This window comes from Perna viridis, chromosome 14, assembly GCF_037379345.1.
Source record: "Perna viridis isolate PV_CMFRI_1.1 ecotype Kerala chromosome 14, ASM3737934v1, whole genome shotgun sequence".
NCBI lineage: Eukaryota > Metazoa > Mollusca > Bivalvia > Mytilida > Mytilidae > Perna > Perna viridis.
Window position 1 is genome coordinate 3,916,989 of NC_142458.1, and position 24,194 is coordinate 3,941,182.

General features: G+C 33.2%; 1 protein-coding gene across 5 annotated transcripts in view; it reads left to right on the forward strand.

Annotated features, from left to right (window-relative positions):
- The window catches only part of LOC148597782 (uncharacterized), a 29,080-nt gene extending 25,311 nt beyond the window's left edge, over positions 1-3,769 (forward strand). For all 5 annotated transcript variants that reach the window (XM_088562431.1, XM_088562430.1, XM_088562433.1 and 2 more), the window contains one exon: positions 1,090-3,769. In XM_088562431.1, the coding sequence (XP_088418557.1) occupies positions 1,090-3,740 (2,651 nt within the window). In that variant the 3' untranslated portion in view covers positions 3,741-3,769. The remainder of the gene's footprint in view (positions 1-1,089) is intronic.
- The last annotated feature ends 20,425 nt before the right edge of the window (positions 3,770-24,194 follow it).

Here is a 24,194-nt window from a genome sequence, read left to right on the forward strand (position 1 = left end):
TGCTCCTAGAAAGCTATGGGTTAAAAATTTCTCTTTTTCCTAGAAAGTTATGGGTTAACCCTTGACAGTCTCTTGCTCCTAGAATACTATGGGTTAACTCTTGACAGTGTTTGAAAAAGTTAAAATTCTCTCACTACTAGATAACCATGGGTTAACTTGCGACAGTTGGTATTTAGTCAAATTCTTTTTGATACTAAAAATATGGTACTTACAAAAGTTTGTATTAAGTCAAATTATTTTTGATACTAGAAAAATATGGGTTAACTTACGACAGTTTGTATTTTGTCAAATTCTTCTTGTTATTTAAAAAATATGGGTTAACTTACAATTGTTTGTGTTAAGTCAAATTCCTCATGCTTCTAAAAAATACAGCTTAAATCGCAACAGTTTGTCTTTTGTCAACTTACGCTTGGTTTTGTACAGACACCTGGATTCCTTAAAGGATTGAAAAATAAAATTTGGAAAATCAAGGATTTTCCAAGTATTTAAAATTTTATGAGAGTCCTTCATATTCTTTGAATGTCATATTTTTAATTAAAGAAAGCTTAAACAAATTGCCATTTGATTAACCATATTCAGTTTCAAACCTAATTGTTGAAAGTAGAATTTTGAAGCTCATATTCTAAACACAGTTTTATTGTGGAAATCACCTAATCTATAAATAGCATTTTTCGTTGGAAATTGAATAGAGTGACGGTGAATAAAATTCTTGATATGAAAATCCTGAAAATATCCCCTGAAAGGCCTTACAAGGTGCTTGATTTTGTTCAGAAAATTGTCACAATTTGTCAATGTTTAGATCCTCAATATGACATGTGAGCTGTTAAGGCTTCTTTGAGTCTCTGGAATGGTAGGGGAAAACATAAATAGACAGACTGACTGTCCATTAGACAATGAAATTTAAAGTGAAAGTGACACAACACATATATTATAGATGCCTACATTAGGTTACAGTCCTTTCTCCATTGTACCAAAATTTAAAATGATGTTCTACAGTGTAACTCAATAAGATTTAAACAGACTGAATTATTTGAACAACATGATGATAAAAAGATGAAATATTTAATATGACTGATATATATTTTAAAGGTGGTGAAGGATACTTACCGATGACTCCACAGACCAACCCATATGGTGATGTTGAACTTCGACCTAACAAAGTTGTCAGTTACCTTTCTGATGATTCAATGTCAGGGGAATTCCCTAAACGAGCATATTCTGTTGGCAGTCGTCCACCTAGGAAACTTATTCCTCAACATGTACATCATGCAGTGAATAAACAAAATGTTTCAACCAATGGTAGGAGCTCTAGTGCCCCACATCTGATAGAAAAGAAATTGCGAAGTATGATTCCTTACACTCAGATGGACTCCTCATTAAGTTGTAGTCCAAGTCAGTCTATAAAATCCTCTATCTCTGACTCTGACTCTTTTATAGAAATGGAATGTATGAGGCCAAGAACTTCTAGTGATAGTTTTGGTTGTAGGCCAAGATCTTCAAGCTTTGGAAGAGGATTCGGTGGTGTTCAGGGTCATAGGCCAAGGTCATCAAGTTATGGCACTAGTGCACGTGGCAAATTAGGATCATATGAATCTGTGCGATTAACTTCAAAAGAACTTCACCTTAAACATTCTAATGAATCACTGACGGGTCAGATTTCTGGTGCATCATCCTCAGAATCATTAAAAAAGAATGAGATACATTCAAAAATTAATAAGAAATCAGAGTATGTGGACATGCGTTTAGACAAATCAGAAAGTCCCGGTTACATTGATATGACATGTAATCCTAAAAGTATGGGTAGTAAATCATCCACTAGTAGCTTAGCCTCCTCTCCAGCCATACAGAGTACAAATAGGCCAGATGCTACCTCTTCTCCGAGTATTAAGATAATAAAGCCATCAGGAACACAGAAGTCTATAGGGTTTTCTACTATAAATAGCAGTACAGACAGTATACCTCCACAAAGCTCTTTATTTAGTCCTATAAACTTCGTCTCACCTTCAGGGTCTCGTAGTCCCTCTGTGAAGGGTAGAAGTCCTGCCAGTTCAGGACGGGAGTCAGAGGAGGAATCATATATTCCATTTCAACCTGCTTCAAGTGAAAAAGACAAAAAGACCGAACATAAAAAGGAGAAAAAAATGTTTCATGCAAAATCAAAACATAAAGACAAGGACAGAAAACATGGTCACAAATCCACAGACAATTTAGGTTATCGTGTACCTGATGGTTTACCTGGTATAAATATTCAGGAAATGAAAAGTGATCGTGATAGTATGTACATGGACTTCGAGCCTGGAGCATTAGATTTAGCTGCACCAGGCATGCCTGGATCTCCACAATTCTCCACTGGACCTGAAATGGTGACAACAAATCAAAGCACTGCTGGTGCTGTATCAGTGGACACTTCAGTTCAAAAGTCTCCAGCAGATACTAGTTCTTATGTAGAGTATGAACCAGAAGGACCAGTTCCTAAGTCTAGTGAGATATGTACTGATCAACAAGATAGTTCTCCTTATATGCAGTACGAACCTGGGATTGTTGAACAGACTGACAGAACAGTGCCAATAAAAACATGTGTACAGATGGGAACTGGACCACCTGTCCCTCCAAGGAAATCTGATGTTGAAAAGGGGGAGATGACTCGCACTGAGACAGAATCAGAGGGATCAAGTGTAGAAACATTGAAAGACATTGGTTCAGCTTCGCATGTTGAATCAGATCCCTACATGGACTTCGATCCTGAAAAAGAAACACAGAAATCTTCAATAATTCAAACACCAACTCGTGTTCGTTCCTTCATAACAGACACTTCAATGGAAGAGGAACTAGGTAAGGAGATTCCTGAGAAAACTGACACTACTGAAAAAAATATGTCTGTTGATGAAAGGTCAAACTTTAATGAAAGTACATCTGGTGATAAAACTGTTATAACTCGTCCTTCTCTTCCAAGTTCTATTGGAGAAACTGATGAATATGTCGGCTTAGACTTCAAATCAACAGAACGTTTCTTGTTAGGAGGCAATGTTCCTTCTTGTAAAAATTTATCACATGAACAGTTAGTTAGTTCTAAAAATGTTGTTTGTTCAAGTGGGGAAGATATAAAGTCAGAGAATATTGAGAAGACTGAAAATAAAGCAAAAATGTTAGTGGAAGCAAAAACAAGAAATTGTAGAGATGTGTTCAAAAGTAATGTGTCTTCTCTAGAGGAACTTAAAATTGAAGATAATTCTCTGACAGATAAAGTGGACAAAAGTCGGAAATCAAGTTCATCTTCATATAAAATATCTCCTAGTCCAAAAGAATTGACTAAACAAGGTAGTCTCCCTTGCATGAACCTTCCTGCTGAGATTTTAGAGCTTCAAATCAAAGAAACAGATGAAAAAGTCAATTATGAGAGAGAAAATTCACAAAACTCACAAACTAGTCGACACAGCTGTTCTGATTTAACTGTTTCTTATGAACCGATGAACTTTCCCAGTGATACACTGAATAGTTCTGAGCTGTCTGGATCTCAACAACAAGTTAATACAACACCTGGTTTAAATTATGCCTCGTTAGACTTAGGTTCTCATGAGAGTATAGATTGTGATAAAACAGTCAAGAGTCGACATGCATCAATCGCAGATGACTCTGGTCCTTTACCACCTAACTCCTATGCTCAGATTGATTTTAATAAGTCAGAAATATTGAAAAATTCAGGAAAACAAGACAAGCAGGATACTAAGTTTCCTGATTAATTTATCAGATCTATAAAACTATTCTCAGCTACATGGCTTTTATTATTATTGATTTTAATTGTTATTTTCTGTCTACTTTTAAATGACCCATTGTAGAATTCACAAAAAATTGTAAATGTAAAGTGTTGTCATTATGATTTGTTTTAAACTTATCACAAGTTAAACATTAATTTTATGCAGATTTTTAACAGAATTCTGCTTTTTTTCATTCAGGATTTTATTATTTCTACCCCTTTTAGTGTATTCAACACCTCTAATTGTGGATTTCCATGTTTTTTATAAGCTGTGTGAAGTGGTATTTCTAATGAAATTGAAGTATCATAGTAATATTGTCACTGTTATGATTGATAAATTCAATATCACTGTTTCTATGTGTAATTACACAATGTTTATATATTGTGGAGTTGTTTGCCACTGTTATTTGTCCTATACATTACATACATGTATGTACATGTATAACTACCTGTATGTGTAGGTTTAACTACCTGTACGTGTAGGTTTAGCTACCTGTGTGTAGGTTAAACTACATGTATGTGTAGGTTTAACTACATTTATGTACAGCTTTAACATAACTGTATGTACAGGTTTAACTACATGTATGTGTAGGTTTAACTACATGTATATGTAGGTTTAACTACCTGTATGTACAGGTTTAACTACATGTATGTGTAGGTTTAACTACATGTATGTGTAGGTTTAACGACCTGTATGTTTTGGTAGATTTAACTACATGTATGTGTAGGTTTAACTACCTGTATGTACAGGTTTAACTACATGTATGTGTAGGTTTAACTACATTTATGTACAGCTTTAACTACCTGTATGTACAGGTTTAACTACATGTATATGTAGGTTTAACTACCTGTATGTACAGGTTTAACTACATGTATGTGTAGGTTTAACGACCTGTATGTTTTGGTAGATTTAACTACATGTATGTGTAGGTTATATACATGTATGTACAGGTTTAACTACTTGTATGTGCAGGTTTAAATACATGTATGACATTTGGATAGTTGTGTATATCTAGTGATACTGTTTAGATATGATACATGTAGTAAGTCCTAAGTTTATCTAAAATGTATATAAACATGCCATTAATTTAATAATTCTAATGTCAGATTCATCTCAAAACAAGTAGTTCTTCATAATGTCACATGACTATTATGTAATGGTTGATACTGGTACATTTGGAAAGGTTTCAAATTGATTTTTCTGGGTTTTGTTTTAATATTGTTTGTTACTTATTTAGTTTGTAGACTAATTTTAAAGTTATAATGTAAATCTGTTAAAGAAATATTGATAAAGGTGAATCATGTGAACCAAAGATACGGTCAATGTTTGTGTCAAGTCTCACTGCCTTTTTTCATCATTGCATATTTTGTAATTATGCATCAAATGTTCATTGTGTAATTACTTAGCCATTTGAATTTTACGAGTTCGTCAATTTAATTTTTCTACCCAGTAACCTGAAAGATGAGAGAAGTAATTTTACAATTACAGGTCAATATAAAACCTTCAAAATTTGAATCTTTTTGGTAAAACTGTAAATGATGATTCATCCAAAGAAGAAGTTTGAGATGTTTTAATTTCAAATATACAGGTTTACTGTAGTAAACTGTATATACTGTAAATCAAAAACTATGTGTTTTTATTTTTAGCAAAAATGCAATTAACTTTAAATCTTAAGAAAAATAATAAATTTGCATTGTAGAACTTTTAATATAAATAATATGGGCTGTTTTAAATCTTAAAAATTAAAATGGCATTATTGAATAAATTGACAAATCACACTAATGAATGCACACAATATTTTCTGAATTTCATAGTACTTCTCTTCATTATGAATAGGAATGTTTTGTATCCAAGTTTAAGATGTGGCTAGTAATGTTTCTGATTGGTTGTTGTTTTTATTATGCATTGAATATTTGTTAGTTGTGTTTAAGGTGATAGGTATAATTGACACATATAGTGCTAACTTTTAATTTACAAGTGTATATATCAGTCTTAGTATTTATTTAATCATTTTAAATGTTAGTTTTACATGAGGTTATCAAAGTCTCCCAGTATTTGTATAAAAACAATGTACTCTTTTAGGTCAACTACTGGATACATGTATATATAATGTAAAGTTTTTTCCATTTAGAGTTATCTCACATTTTTTTGAGTCGTCATTCTTTGAGTACTTAACTTTATTAACCCGACTGATCCTAAACTCTGATTGGTTAAATGGCAATTAATAGAAACATTATTAAGTAGCTTATGATCATATAAATCCTTTTGCTATACAATGATATGATGACTGGAATGTCTTTTAGGTATTCAGCATTTTGGCTTGAAATTTAATTATTGAAATTTTTCAGAATGTATTTACTTACACTTAAGGCCTGATACACATATAAACCTTTTGATATTTGCTTGATTTTGTAGCAGAATCAGGCAGAATTCCTGGAAAGAGCAAATTAAGGTTAAAAAAAGAGGTTTTATTCACATTTGGGCTAAAATAAATTGTGTTTCCTGACCCTATTTCTGTTTCAGATACCTTAACATTTTTTTGACAACTGAGAAAAAAAAATTAATTGTTTGTTGATCTGGTTACAATTTCTTCATTTCGTGTTTAGAATATGATTATCACTGATCTGCAAGAATTTGATAATATGGCTAATATGTGTACTAGCTGGATTATCATACATTTGTAGATCAATTCAAGAACAAAGATTGTAAACAGCTAGCATGGCTTTTCAGCGCAGTGTCAAACAAAGCAAATCTACTGACTGTCTAAATAATCATAGATGGTCACCTTATATAGTATTACCTACCCTACCTAAGTTTTTGGGTTTTTTTTGGGGGGGTGAAATAGGAAACTCACAATTTACTTATGTTGGCCTTGCTGAAAAGTGTAAGTAATGGGGAATAAAACATGTATACTGTAAGTAGAAAAAAGGAATGTTACTAAGGTAAAAGAATGTTAGTAAGGTAAAGGAATGTTACTTAGGTAAAGGAATGTTATTAAGGTAAAGGAATGTTAGTAAGATATTCTGTTGTTATTATTATAAGGTTGTTATTTGTTGTTATCTATAAGAAAGTTGTGCTGTCAGTATTTGAAGATGATTATGAATCATAAACCCTGAAAGTGGGTTTTATCAATTCTATTGTTTTAGTGGGATTGAATTTTTATTCAGAGAATTAGAATAGCCAGAACTTTACTTTGCTAAGAGTCTGAAAATGGTGATATAAGGTTTTCACTATGGGTCTATGAGTAAATATCAGAAAACATTGTTATTGTTCTTATACAGCTAGAAAAAGGTTTTATTCTTAAGGGGGTTCAAATTTTTGTGTTATCTTTGTTTTTGGGAAATACTTTTTTCTTATCATCCTGTGTTTGATTGCAAAATCATTTCCTTTTTTTAAAATGAACTCGGAACACTTTATAAACAAATAACTAACACCCTGAGTTGTTTATCCTCGACAGATGATTGGTTTATATTCCATTTTATCATTATTAAAACAAGCTGTTTTTGTTTTTTGTCATTAATCACAAAGGTTGGAAGAATTTTATATTTAATTGTAAATTTTGATATTTTAAGAAATTAGAGAAAGTGCTTCCTTTATGATAACTTATAGATTATCAGATTTTTCCAATCTACATGTCATAAAGCTGGTGCTGAAAAAAAGATACTGCCATTTAACTTTCGAGTAATCCATTCATTACAATGTGAAAAGCCATATTTCATATTTATTAAACAGATTTTTATATGACCTCCAAAACATTTATGAAAATAAACCATTTAAAAAAATAAGGAGGGTTTTATTGATTCAATCATATTGTATTAGACTTAAAAATCTTGTAAATTGTATACAAATTCTTTAAAGCACAAAAATGGACCACTTTTCATCTTTACTAGCATCAGCAGGATATAACCTTTGTCTTGTTAAGATATATATATTATAGTATATATATATACATATATCTTGAATTTCTGTACTGTATTCAGATTCTTTTATCTTTACAACTTATGTTTCTATAGGTATAACAATTGACATATTGTGGGTATTACATTGTTATATGCTGGTTTGATTTGATATGTTATTGTAAGAATGTATGTGAGGATTGATGGAAGTTTTATTGAGGATGGATGCAAGTTATTTTAAGGATGAATGTGAGTTATATTGAGGATGGATGCAAGTTATTTTGAGGATGGATGCGAGTTATATTCTGGACGGACGCGAGATATTTTGAGGATGGATGTGAGTTATATTCTTGATGGACGTGAGTTATATTGAGGATGGATGCAAGTTCTGGATGGACGTGAGTTATATTGAGGATGGATGCGAGTTAAATTGAGGATGGACGTGAGTTATTTTGAGGAGGAATGTGAGTTATTCTGAGGATGGATGCAAGTTATTTTGAGGATGGATGTGAGTTATTGCTGATTTAAGTTATGTTTTTTCTCTTTTCTTACTCTTTGTATATATATTTTTCTGCATTTTAGTATGATATATTTTTAGATTGTACATAGTATTGATGTGATATATTATTGGCATACAGTATACAATATTGCTTTACATGTTACCTATAAATTTGTTATCTGCTCAAATAACATTTTAAATTACACCAGTTTATTGTTGTTAAACAATAAAAGACTATTTCAATTGTGTATTGTTCTTTTACATTTTAATTGAAATTTCAGATGCAGAGCGCTACGACAAAAAGTTCAAAATATTTCAACAGATTTTATAGAACTGAAAAAAAATTGTGGATGCTTTATTGTATGGCGCTGTCACCGTTCATGTTGTCACTTGACACTTGGTGTTCGTTTTGTGCAATAGCTTGAATATTATTTGGTTGATCTTATAACCATTTGATAACAAGGTTCTAAACTACAGGAAGGTTGATATTGATTTTGAGGGTTGTGACTCAAACTTTTCAAAATTTTCAGAAAGATCTGTTGACGAATGAATGAGTTATGGGTCTTGTAAATCAAATTTTTTCTGAATTTTACTTTTCCAACTTTGAAAATCTTTTCTGTAAAACTACTGGATAGATTCAATCAAAACTGCTTGAATATTATATACATGTAGAAAATATTTAATAATCTTTATGTTGGGATTTTTTATCTGGCAAATAACATGGCCGCTGTTATTAAAAATAGACCATAGGGGTCAAAATCTGGAAGTTGGGTTTATCTAAAACCTGGCAGAGGGTAAAATTGTTCAGCATGACCGGATGGACTTGTACCGAAATTGGACCTATGCAGAAGTTTTAGGAAGATCTGTTGACGAATGAATGAGTTATGGGTCCTGAAATAGATTTTTTTTTTAAATCTTTTCCTCTGAGAGAACTGGTAGGATGGATTGTAAACAAACATGGCATGAATGTTTGTTAGGATATCCTTAACAATTTCTCTGTTGAAAACATGGCCACTACTGCTAAACATTGAGGACTTGTTGAAATTACTTGAAAACCAATGGGTTTAGCCAAATTTTCTTTGGGGAAAAAATTGATCAGCATGGTGAGACTGCCTATGTCAGAATTTTCATAACGATCTTTTGCTCAGTTATTGCCCTTTAAAATAAAAAAAATGACTATGAGAGATTTATTTTATCATATGAAACAGAGTAGATAACTTAGATGCTCTGTATTGATTAAATGATTCTTGTGACAATAGTATGGTAAGGTCAAGAGTCCAGCTTGAGAAAGCTATAAAAACTATTTGTGACCAGGTGAACGATTCAGGCTCTCCAGAGCCTCAAGTTTGGTTAAGATTGGAACTGTTTAGGAATAAGGGGCCAGATACGCGCATCTCCCTGATGTCCAGCCAATAACTTGATCACAAATAAACATATTTCTTTGAAATTGCACTTAGGTTACGTACCACCAAAGGAAGGTTGGGAATAATTTCGAAATTATGACGAACAAATAAGGAATTTAGGGGCCAGGAAGAAGCATTTAGAAAATAACATGATAATAGTCTCTTGTCAGTTGTGAGTGTATTATGAATTAGTGGCTGTTAACAATTAGGAAATAGGTGTCACTTAGGTTCCTTGTCAAATTCTTATCCAATGTCAAATGTTTAATTGCAATCAAAATTCAAAGCTGTATCATGCTTGAATGGTGTGTCTATAAGAAATTAACAAGTACTATCTTTAAAAAAAGATAGCCAACACAAGAAAAAAAAATTATTCAAGAAAATAACACATGGCATTCAATTTCAATTTTCAATACAGTTTCTTTTTACGTTATAGTATTGGCCAATTGGGAATAGAAATGTGATCAGGTGACTTTCGTTTCTAAGGTCAAAGGGTAAAAAGTGAATCTATATCGACTGTGTGAAAAAAAAGCTTGAGCAGTTTCAGAGTTGTTCTTTTAGAATCTTTAATGGCATAAGGCAGCCATCTTGGTAAATCAATGGACCCAGAAAGTGTATCATATCTCCTACTAAGTTTAGTTAATACTTACTAAGTTCTCACTTGTCATTAACCAGTCATTGATGAGAAATGCAGGATTCCATGTAGTATTGATTTGATATTAAGTATTTCTCCTTATAGAACTGGAAATACTGTTAGAAAGCACACTAAGAGAATGTCGCCTGCTTCAAATGAAGATACATGATTTATGTGAAATACTTAAGTTCAATTATCTTCCTTTGGAGTCAAGTTATATTCCTTGAACATTTAAATATGACGTTCAATTCTCCTTTAAAATTTCATCAAAATCCCTTGAGGGATTTAGCAGTACGGTAGTTGCACTTACAAGCTTATACATGAAAAGTTAAATTGTTTCCCATTTGAGTCCTTCAACAGCAAATGTATACCCATCAACAGAAGGTACCTTACCTTCCAATAAAACTTTATCAAAATCCCTTGAGTGGTTAGAAGTTGTATTCTGAAGACCCTCAAGTTTTATCATGTCCCTTTGCTAAGTTGGATAGTACTTAATATTCCTACAGTTACATATGATGCCAAACCTTCATGAATCCTTTGGAAGGTTTACGAGAAGTTGCGCTTAGAGAAATGTGCCTGTTTTTTGAGTGCTTATCTTATTGTAGAAGGGGGCCTAATGTAATGTGAATTTATATTTTGCATATTCACCCCTCGATAAATTATTCCCACCTGGTCACACTCACTGCGATGTTAATCAGCCATAGAAACTTATCTAAATCCTATGAGAGGTTTGAGGAGTTGTGCTTGCAAGAAACGTCTCTTTTTGAGTGTCTCATTGTACAAGGGGAAGAGTGTGTCAGTCCTAATTTTCAGGAGGGTGATCAAGATATTTAAAAATATCAGAAGTTATCTTGTAAAATGTTTCAGCAATATTTTTTTTATTGGAAATGTAAAATCTAAAAAAAAAAAAAAAAAACAAAAAACAAAAAACAAGAGGCTACCAGGAGCCTGAATCGCTCACCTGGTTAATTTTTTTGCCTTTCAAGGGCAGTAACTAACAAGGAGTTGTCCGACAATTTTGACTCCATTTGATTCATTAGAGACTGTTGTAAGCTTTATAATAAGGATCATTTCAGCAACTGAAAGTTGTTGGCTAAACCTAACGGATTTGGAGATTCATGCAAAAATCTGCTGTCTGATCCCATTGTTCTATTTTTAAAAACGGCGGCCATGTTTTTTTTAACCGATCAAAAATCCATACGGTCATTTTGTTAGGCACTGACCATTTTTATACTGTTGGAGGGGGCTGGGATATTTTTGATAAAAATATTAATTTCACTTTGAAGAGAAATAAAAAAAATATTTTTGCTGTGGCAAGAAAAAATATAAATGAAGCTCCAAATTGGTAAAAAAAATAATGCTGTATTCTATTTTTCATTAAAAAAAAGTTTAGGAAGAAGAAATTAGAAAAAAGAAAAGAGAGGAATCTCATGTACATATAATGAATGTATCATAAACTGCCATTCAATATGTTAAATTATGTATGAAGAAGTATGTAACAAATGTCTTTAATATCAACATTTTACGGTTTATAGTCGCACAATTCATGCTATAATGAGCAATTAAATGGATATCAATATCCATATACTTTTGTTTTATATTAATCCAGTATGTTAAACTATTAAGAAGGGTGCACGAAAATACACGAACTACTATAACCAGGCCTTCCGATAATATCCTATTGTGGTTCTCCAACGCATTACTTGTGTAGACTTCTTGACTAATTTTTGCTACCTATAGTTAAACACCAAGGAACTTATGTACAAGACAGTTCAGAACTATTACAGTTTCTAAACAACAAAAAATTTCTCAGGTACTTATGACATGACAATCATGTATACTAGCATGTTCAGTAATGAACTAATTAAGGCGGTGGAAAGCATGTCTACTTTGAAGTGAAAAAAAAAGACTGTGCTATACTTTTGAACAATGAGAACTTACTTCTAATATTGGAATTAGAGATGTGCAGTTGGGACAGTATGTAGTCCTGGCATATGCCACACACAATGGGGACAGTATGTAGTCCTGGAATATGCGACAAACAAGCCTAAGAACGTATTAACTTTATGGTTGAAAAGTTCCCAAACAAGCACAACATAATTAGTTCCGAGATGATGGCTTTGTTGTCTTCAATGGGTCTTGTTATTTAACATTGTTATAAGAACCTGACCTACTCAAATTTAATTATATGTTCTTTAAGTCGTCAGTAAATTTCTTAGCGAATGTGCAAATCCAAACGGAACAGAGTTGAAACCTTACAACACTTAAGACTTAATAGTAGTCCAGTGTGCCTAATACATATTAACAATTTTATTCAGTAAAAAACTACTCGACTCCATAGTATACAGCCTGTTCTGCCCACTAGCAGAGCGTGTGCACGCAGACTTAAAGTCAATAAAAAAATAATAAAAAATTATTAAAATTTGTAACAAAATACTATCCAACATTACACACAATCTCGTATTTTTTAGTAAAGCACTAGTACTGGTCTTGTATAATTAGTGACCCTGAATACCAATTACTTGAACGACCACTAAAGCAGACTCTTGTCAAACCTTAATAATGTGCGTCTTTCATGAACAGTTAAACTACAAATATCACTTCATAGCACTTTTTATCTGTTTAAGATAAAATTATTACCTGTATATACCGTTCTTTAAATTTGTATATATCTTTTACATAACACATTTAATTAGGAAACTAATTAATATTTTCATTACATGATCGGAAGCCAATACAACATTCGTGAAAAATACTTGTGATATGTGCATATGTATTGCAAAATACATTCGATTTTACTTTACAATAATTTTTCCTTCGATGAAACTTTTTTCCCTTAAGACCTGGTTGACGAGGTAACACATAAGCATCAGGAAAGAAGTAAAGAGAAAGACCAAGCAGGATAAAAGAACCTACATCAACGAGTTCGCTTCAAAATCAAAGAATGCAATGGCCAGAAATGACACCCAGACTGACTGCGTACAACATTACATGCCAACTGGCAGGTAGAAAGACCAACAAATCCAAACCAGTGGTAGACAAAGATGGCAGTATGAAAACAAACCTAGATGGACCACTTTTAAATTAAGAAGATATACCAGATGCTCTTGATCTACCTCTGGAGAAGAACTTGATGTTGATAGCCACCATGCTAAATGGAGATTCCATTGAAGACGTCAACAACTTCACCTACCTTGGCAGTGTCGTTTCAAAGAATGGAGTTGCCGATGAGGACATCAAGGCGAGACTTGGAAAAGCCAGACAAGCTTTTGTAACCATAAGGCCAATTTGGAGGAGCAGAAACAACAGCCTAAAAACAAAACTCATAATATACGAGACAAATGTCAAATCAGATCTTTTGTATGGATCGGAGACTTGGAAACAGACGAAGAAAACCAAACATGACCGACAGGTCTTCGTAAACAAATGCCTCAGACAGATTCTACAAATCAGACGGCCTGATAAATTACCAGAACTATGGGAACATACCAACCAAACACCCATTACTGACACCATCAAGAGGCGTAAATGGAGATGGATAGGCCATATACTAAGACGCTCAGATAGCAACATCACCACACATAATCGAGAGTGGAATCCGCAAGGCAAAAGAAGGGGTAGACTTGGGTAGATTGGCCATGCATAATTGATTGTGACTTGGGCTTCTTCCCTGCACGAGTCTTTTTTTTTGTGTGTGTGTGTGCTATTGCCGGGGATGCTTCCCGGCCTGCGCGAGTCCCAGACTTTCTCGAGCTATTGCAGGGGAAGCTTCCCGGACCGCACAAGTTCCAGTCTTTCTAATGCTATCGTAGGGGAAGCTTCTTGGACTGCACGAGTCCCAGACTTTTTCATGCTATCGCAAGGGAAGCTTCTTGGACTGCACGAGTCCCAGACTTTCTCGTGCTTTGTTATGTTTTATAAAAAAAGGCAGCTTCTTGTCCAATTCCTGGCTACAGACAAGGCATTGTCTTGCTTAGGCCAAGTAAATTACATCCAACCCTCACCAACAATATGGGGTTGTTGTCAGGATTTTTTTTCTGTACTCCTTACCAAACGTTTGCTATAGCCTAGTTTTAGCTATCTGATGTATAGACATGTTCTAAATCCATAGCCACATCAGTTTCAGATAAGAAACATTATTTTGGTCAACAAGAATTGAAAGATTTGTGTGTTATAAGGCCTAAATACAAGAAACTGACGTGAACAAAAATCCTAATTTTGAAATTCCTGTCCCATTTATTTAATTCACGGGCCATTTATTGTTTATCGTTAAGTTGACTGGCAAAAACAAATTTGCCATTATGCTGAGAAAAAAAATATATAATTCATTTGCTACTGGAAAAAATAATCAAATAGTTTTAAGAAGAGTAGAAAAAAATATTTAGCAACATTGAAAATCCAAGCCCCCCCCCCAATTCTCAGTATAAAAATGGTCAGTGCCTTAAGGATACCCTATAAAACAAGAATGTCAACTTTCATTGAATTTTGTAGAATAGTTTCTGCGGAGAAGATTTTGTAAAGTAATAACACCAATAACAGCAAAAAAACGCCCCAAAAAGGGCAATAACTCCAACATGGGTCAACAGATTTTCACCAAAATTTGACCACAGATAGATCTCATCATGCTGAATAGTTTTAGTCTGTCAGGATTTGGTTAAACCTAACCGTTTTGGAGATATATGGAAAAATCTGCTATCTGACCCCAACGTTCGATTTGAGCAATGGCGGTCATGCTTTTAACAGATCAAAAATCCAAACAGTCATTTTGTCAATACCCTATAAAACAAAAATACTAACATTCATTTAATTCTGTGCAGTAGTTTTTGAGAAGATTTTTAAAATAATAACATCAAAAACATTTGTTTAAAAAAAATCTAACACTGAAACATTGCTAAATGCATCTTTATACGTATATGACAAACAAGCATATCTCAAATTTAGAAACATAGGTTTTAACTTCTATATAACATTAACAACAAAAATGTAAACTACATACATAGAATAAATCTACAACTGTCAAAGAGTAATCAAGGGAACCAAGATTATAGTGGTAATCAAAAGAATGTAATCCAGGGACAAAGACCAGACATGGAAAACAGACATACACAACAAAGAATATAAAGTAACTAAAATTATACATACAAAGTAACAAAAGTAAATGAGCAACTCGGACTCCACTAAAAACTGGGAGCAAGGACCAGGTGCACCGGTAGGGTAAGCGTCCTCTACTTTTCTAGAAACACCCGCCGAGTTGCTCATAAAAAGTCAAGTACGGGGTAGACAAACGAGGAAAGGGAATCTATGACCCGTTGAATAAATCAGTTTTCATGGTGCTGATGGATATACCATAACGATCCATGAGTTCATGATGAGCGATGAGATCGAAATAAAATCACTCTCTCGGAAAACGGAAAACATAATACCCAATGAAAAAGCTGACAAAATCGCATTTAACACGTCATAATTAAAGATAGAGGGGTATTCTCTGTAGATTGACCAATGATCTTTGACCATCTAAGGGGATTAACTGTTTCAAAGTCGGGATCACCGTTTGTTTGCAAACTTTTGAGACCACCGAAATGGAATGTGCACGTCGCTGTCAGTGACAAAATCAAGCGATATCTCGCCAAAATACCTGTTGATACGAACAATAAATGGTAAAATTGGGACCAGAGCATGTTTATTCAGGTTAGTTATGCCACCCTAACATATCTTGTGCGTTATCTTTGATGGGATTAGTCATGAAATGGTTCAAGCCCCCCCCCCATTTTCCAACGCAAAATCTACGTTGAAACAGCGAACATTGTGTTTAGCATGGTGTAAACACTCATTCTTATCATCAGTATACAGGTTACAGACCACCAATTCAACCAATGAGCATTTGGAACGTACGCAAAAATAGTCCTACGCAGAAATTACCCCTGTTCCTCATAGTGCTGTGAAAAAAGTTCTCATCTCATTTAAAAAATTTAAACAGTTTCTGAAAGAAAAAAACATTTCTGTACATTTTGTAGGTGCATTTTGCTTCTTGTGATGTGAAGCCTAATCTCCATAATGATTTCTAAATATACCCCTATCTTGTGAAAACACTGGGATTTCCCATGCTATTTATAGACACTTCACTTCCGGTGACCAGTACTGCACTGCAAGTCTGCTAACCCCACATGCCATTCTGAGGATTGTGAGCTGACATATGTAGAATCATGCTGATGTATAGTCCTCTCCAGGTTAAAGTTAAGGTAAAGTCCAGAGAAGCCATTGAATATTGTGAAATTAACATAGAAGCCTAAGGGAAGTGGAATTAGTGGTTTCTAGCCTATACACCACGAATACACATATATTTTCCCAAAAGGCAAATTGGATTGCCCCAACCAAGTCAGAATGGTCCATAATTTTAATGTCTTTATTCTTTCTGCTTACATACACCAATTAAGGAGTTTGAAATATGCTATAAAAATCCTTGCATACATTATTTTAATGAACAAATAATTAATTATTAATTTGTGGATGTAGCTATATATATATAAAAAATAGTCATTTATTTCAGTTTGTATAAGAACAAACCTAAGTAGAACCCATTACAGTCTCATATGTACCAAATTGATTTCAGTGCAGTGAATTTTGAAATAAAAATGTATTCCTACATTTTTTCTGTTTATAATTGTATTTAAAATTATAGTATATATATATTTTGTGTGTAATATAAAGAGGTGAGGCGTCAAAATGCAACAAGTACTTGTTATTTCCGAATTTTACTTACACTTCCGAACACAGTTGCCTCCCCTGTCAAGAACGAAATTTTAAATAAGCTGACAGAATTGCATTTAACACCACTTCGCAAGTAAAAACATTCACTGCAGCTCAGAAATATATCGGTCCTTCATTGTGTTTCAAAATCTAGAAATTGAGATATCTTTATTTTTATTTCGCTAGGCGGCGAATTTTTGACAAGGGGTTGGTCTGGAAAAAGCTGACAGAATCTCTTCTGTGAGATATTTTGGCTTTTTATTGCTATATTTTAATGATAAAATGAACAAAGATGAGCAGCATATCGGTTAATTTTGCCGATGTAATCGATGAAGCTCTAACGAGTCGATTTTTCAGTGCACGTTTTGGCAGTGAAAAATATCGGCATTCTGGGTTCATGTGTCACATGACTTTTGCAGATTGGCGGCGCAATTTTATTGACTTTGCTTTTCGTCTGTACAGAACTCAGTTGTTCAAAACCTTATATCTGCTGAATACAGTTTACACACAGGATAACTTTTATTAGAAGGTTGTACAGGGAATTACGTTTATCAAACCGATAAATATTTGAACAAAAGATCCAGGATTCTGTATCAAGTATGGAAGGCGTATTCAAACTAATCAAGAAGCAGAAGCATGTCTGTAGATATTGTTATTACTGATGTTTGAGTTTTTGGATATTGTGTTAACCTTAAAAAAACCGTTCGTTTGACAAAAATACAATTAACAAAAGTTTATATTTAAGTACAAGCCCTTATTCATGTTTCTTGACAAACATTTTTGCGACGCAGTCGGTATAGTTTTGCTTTTTACCCTTTGACCTTAAAGAAGCTCTTCCATGGAAACGAAAGTCACCTGATCGCAATTCTGTTTCCCAATTGGCCAAATGCTGATAACTTAGCGGCGTTCGAAAAAAAGTTGTATCGGAAATTGAAATTGTGTATCACGTGTTATTTCCTAAATGAAATGTAGAAAACAAATCTTACTAAGTCGGCTATCTTTTTTCAAAGATAGTACTTGTTAACTTATGAATTTATATCAATAATTTGTTCATATTTTCACTAGGTGTCAAAGACCCTATGCCCAATGTTTTTTTTTTTTTTGCTCAAAGGAAAATTTAACATTTGGAAATACACCTTACACAATTTATTCTAACATCTGTCCGAAGTACGTAGATATAATTCGCTTTGTATATTCTCATTCGCTTGAAATATCTTGCTTCTTTTGGAACAGATCAAGATTGATCCATTCCAGGTTACTGTGAATGTATACGGCCGGGTAATACCAACGTCTCTTGTATTACACAAGGAAACAGGATAACCAAAAACAATTAGTAATGTGCAAATTTCCAGATATGCGGTCCATAACTATAACATTATCTTGTGGAGTTGAATAAATTCCTCCAGGGACGAAATTTTCGTGAGTATTGACATTCTCGCCTTTTTCAGATAGAACCACGATTCTTACTTTCAAATTGGATGATATACCAGTAAAGTTATCCAACAGATGTATAAACCCATTACGCGTGCTCGTTAACCCTCGTGAAAAAGCAGGAATACGCTTGTCTTTTTTTTATAAAGTTTAAACTAATTTTTAAGTGTTCCATATGGTTCAATTATTGTTAGCTTACACCAATCGAACATCCGACGATAGCCGTATAACATAAGTAACCCCTGACCTGTTACATGGATATAATTTTCACATTTTGGATCGGATCTATATAGGGACTGTTAATATTAGTTTGTCAAACCATTGATATGAAATAAATACCATGGAGAATGGATATGATAACTGTACCTGGCATAAAAAGAAGGTTATTTGAAGTATCTACAGCCATTGTGAAATATTAAATTCAGAAAAATACTTTGAACGGAGGCACCAATTCTTTAAAAAAAAACTTTGATTTACTTACAAGATTACCTCCCATATCCGCCATTAAATTGACAATTCGTTTGTTTTTATCACAACTTATCCATATAGAACCATCTGAGCAAGAGCATAAACATTCTATATCAGGTAAAGATGATACGTATCTAAACATTCTATATCAGGTAAAGATGATATGTATCTAAACATTCTATATCAGGTAAAGATGATATTGTATCCAATTATCGTCTTCAATTTGAATTATAAGATGGCCTCCAACTTTTCTGGTATGTCCCGTCTATGCACGAATCACAGGTCAACTTGGTACAGGTGAAACATCTCCATTTTATCTTTGGGTCAGCACTGCACAGTTGACATGTAACTACTGATTGATCTGGATTATTCACAGCAGTTTGGGCTGATCCACCAACATTATTTTTCTGTACTAATCCCGCTGTGCGCATACTTTACGCTACGGGATATCGATGTTAACAAAATATGATTTCGTTTGTCGGACAAATGGTATTTTAACTCAAAATATAATATATGTATTATAATGTAAAAAAAAATAAGTGGAATGACATTTATAAATCTTGTAAAATCCCTTTAATTGTATGTACTGGGTAATCAAGTTTTTAAAACATTTAAACGTTTCATCAATAGACCCTTTTGTGCTAATTGGGGATAGTCGATGAGTATGCGTATAGAGCATGCTCAATTTACACTCCGCGAGGAAAATTCTTTCGTTCTACCCAAGCTCTACCCCGCGGAAGTGTATATTGAGCATGCTCATCACCTTACCAGAAAAAGGGTCTATTCTCTGGTAATTTATTGGCATGTAATAGCTCTTCTTGTGATATTTTATTATTGTTGTTGTTTCCTTTTTGCATTTGAAATGTTATATTCTTTCAGTAAACTTGGAATTCAAATTATTTTTATCAACCGAAAAAAGAAACATAGGATGTCAATCATAGTTTAAACTGAACATGATATAACTGGCTTATTTATAATTAATAATTTGGGTACCGTCGTTGTCAAATATCGACAAAAATACATTTATTCCGAAGCGTCGCAGGGAGAAACGGATTATCGGTTTCACTTTGCTTGACATATGCACTAAGGGCGGAATTTATGTTCAAATTTTCTGTCATTTTTGTGCAGACAAAACTGCAGGTATAGCCAGGGAAAGGTGGAAGTTGATGCACCTGGTCCATGCTCCCAGTTTTTAGTGGAGTGCGAGTTGCTCATTTGCTTTTGTTACTTTATATGTATGGGTTTAGTTACTTTATGTTCTTTGTTGTATATGTCTGTTTTCCATGTCTGTTCTTTGTCCCTGGATTACATTCTTTTGATTATCGCTATAACCTTGGTTCCATTGATTACTCTTGAATCATAAACTGTTTCAATATCTAGGATTTAACCGCTTAAATTTCAGTCTTCAATTTTTAAGATTTTGAAAGGGGTGGATTGCTCTTTCGCCAGTATTTTCACGAAAATAACAATTTTTTTCAACGAAAGGTTGTTTCTTACCCCACTGCATATACTGGGACCAATATTAGATGTTTTTGCCTACGCTAGTTTGCCCTTTCCTCGTGGTATTTTTATTGAGTCCCATTTTGCCTTTCTCAAATTTATATCAAAGAACCCGGTTTCAAATATGAAAAAGAACAGTTATTGTGCCCCAATTCACCTTCCCCTCGAAAGGCCCTACAGATGTTTTCTACATTGATGTGTTATGTACACATGTTATTGTATCCATCATTACGAAAATCATATGATACAAAAGTTGCACAAGAAAACTACATGAAACATGCACTGCTGTTTTCATCAAGATAGTTAAAGACAATTTTCAATTTTTTACTGTTATAAACAAATTTTTAAAATACATGAATTGCAATAGTCTATGCTACTTACATCATGTACATAATCCAGGCACTAGTAGAGGCAAATGGTTACAAACCAGACTATAGTAAAGGTCCATTCATACAACTTTGAAGTCTGTAAATAAAGAATTAATATATATCGGCACACATTTACGATGTACATTGTACATACAAGTAGTTTTTAAATATTTTAAACGTGAAGTTTCGTACAAGATAAATCAGGAAGTTGATATCGGACAGCAACCAAAATTATTTATAGTGTACACCCAATCTATCCAAAACCAAATACTAAACTTGAGAGCTGAGATAAGGGCAAAAAAAATCATATGAAAGAATAAAGAAAGTGATTGCAATATACTTCCACTCTTTGAGTGGGGTTATAATACTAAGGGACTGGTCATTATCTCCAGGGGTAGGGTAGCTAAAAAAGGGGGTGTCAAAAAAAAAAAACAAACAAACAAAAAAAAAAAAAAAAAAAAAAAACACATTTTCTGATTTATTGAATGGGGGAGGGGATCATGATTTTCTTTTAATATTAATTAGTCATGGTTATATGATACAAATAAAATTTACGCCAGAAAATGTAATATGTGCTTTTATACCAAAGTACGCCCTGCGTATGCTATAAGCATTTTTAACCCCCAACCACATATAGTATTGCTCCTTGAGTATATACGCAATATACACTTTTATACTTGGATGCTTAATACTCTATTATAACCCAGTCTGCACATGAAATCATTCACCAATCTCAAGCACTTTCATACTCCTATCAACATATACAATCATATCCAATGTATGCGTATATAGTAATTTTTACTCCAGTCTGCATATAAAATCCCTGTATATGTAAAACGCACTTCAGATTATTATTATACTCCATTTTGCTTATAAAATTACTTCCTGTGAATTCTGTATTCTATTTTTTGCCTCAGTCTGAATAAAGATAAATCCCTGATCAATCTAAATGGATTTTTACATAAACCACTTCCTATTTAGCCTGTTTGCACTTTTATACTGCAGACTTTATGACTTTTAAATCAAAATTATACATGCTTTCATTATGAAATGAATACTGACACTCAAGCATAATTTTGACAGTAAAATTGACAATTCTTTGTTTAATGCATTTACACTTGGCAGAAATACTTCCATCACATGCATTTAAAAGGGGGTATCAATTTTTTTCTATTTTTTTAGTACCGGTACATTGTAGTTGAAAGAGGGTGGGTTGAATATTAATTTTACCATATTTTGAAAAGGGAGTCAGTCCTGTTTTTCTAATGTAAATTTATATTTTGCCAGCCCACACCTGGAGATAAAACAAGCATTCTGACAGTATTGCTGATGCAATACAGTGTCCCCTTTTGGCCTTTGAACTCATTGCCTTTATGAGATTTTTTTTATATAAGTGAACTAACAATGGATGGTGTTATTTTTTTAACAATCAAGAGAAAATAACTCTTGAACAGCAAAAGCAAATTCCATCAAAATTAAACCCGAGCTTCATTTTACAGTAGATAATAACATTTTTGCATTACAGAAAGCTGCATAAAGGCATTCTCATTCTATCACATGGAAAGTTGAAAAAAACTTCGTTATTATGAATTAAAGGGCAAATAACTCTACAATGACAGCAGCAATTTGCATCAAAATGATGAAACATAAAATTTTATGTAATTTTCTATGTCAAAGGGCCATAAGTTCCATATAAACCATTTTGCCGCAATAATATTTAAATTTAAATTGTAACTTGTCATGATAAGACTATATACAAAATTTGAAATCAATTGGAAGAGGCATTACAAAAACAGTCCGGAAGACATAAAATTTCATGAAATTTTCTATGTCCAAGGGCCATAACTTCTGTAAAAATCGTTCAACCGTAACGTCATTCAAACTTAGACTATATACCAAATATGAAATCAATTGGATGTGGCATTTGCCGAATGGGGACAAAAATGACTGGTCCCTAAATGTTAATCATATGCATGCATTCAATCTAGCTTAATGATCGAAAATTATTTTTTGTCAACATCATGAACATGCTACATCAGATAATGTACCTCAATCACTACTGACTTAGTGACTATTTGGCCTGCATGTATAATTACCAAGCACCTAAATGAAAGGTAAATGCACATGCACATACATGTACAATGGCAAGTTCAGGTACTTGTACTTACTACGCATGATTCAATACAAAAGTTAATGGAAAGCGAGTGAGACCCTATGTCACAATGTATTTTAGCTTTTCAATTCTTTGATGATTAAACATATAGGTAGTATGATAATCATGATAATACCAAATATAATACATAAATGTTATGGTCAAAAATACATGTAAAATGATGTATGCATGCATAATAATGACCTAAGTACAAATGCTAAGACATAAATTATCCTTTTCAAAAATGATATTGTTACCTATAACAATACTTAGTCACACTGTACAGGTATATGTACCCATGTCAGAATGTACAAATACTTTTCTTTTTTGTTACAAATGATTTTTTTATAGCCTGAACAAAACATTGAGTGTCTCACTTCTGTTTAAGACTGGATTATAATATTAGAAACAGACCATCAACTTATAAGGTTACAATTAACAAGTATATATCCGCTCAGTTAACAGTCCAAAAACTATCAATGCCATACTGTCATACTTGCTTGTAAATCTTATTCTTCTTGCTCTTTTAACACAAGATGTATACACATGTACACTGATATGGGTCCAAAAAACTGGTAAGCTACATGTACATGTACAGTATATGCTTGTGTAAAATTGTTCATACAGTGGTTAACAATGACATATATTGTTCCCATCCTCATTATTGTGCCACAATATTCATGTACATTTGTTTCTTTGGTAAAATTTGTAGTCCACAATGTTCAGAGATGCACTTGTGTGGGTATAAACAATTTACATATTTATGTGCAGACTGTTAATACATGTATGTACATATTTTTTTAATAACCAACATTATTGTACATATATATAGCTTTTAACTTCTTGTGATCATACTTAATGCACACAAAGTTTTATCACTGCATGTCATTTATAAACATACATTTTGTGTAGTTACTAAGAGCAATTAAGGAAAAGTGTGTTAAAGATTCCATAAAGTAAACAGCAATAGTCAAACTAGCAAACCAGATTTGTGTCTGCTTTATTAACAAGTATGTTATGGAAACCTTTAATCATACATGTATATGCAGATCAACACAACAGGTCATTATGCCCTGTACCAGTAATATAGTCACTGGCGAAATGTACAATCTATCCTGTCCCATAAAGTGTCTGAACATACAATTTAATATGTATCTACATTTTTAGAGTGCTCCACTGTCACTGGAGGAACAGACCACCAACAACAACAGTAGCTTTTATCATACTAACTCTTAGTCTATATACATGTATGCCTGTGATATGCATAGAATTTTGTCCCTTTTTTGTCTAAGTAAAGAATGTGTATATAATTGAGTTGATAACTGGGATATATTTCCAAGGAGC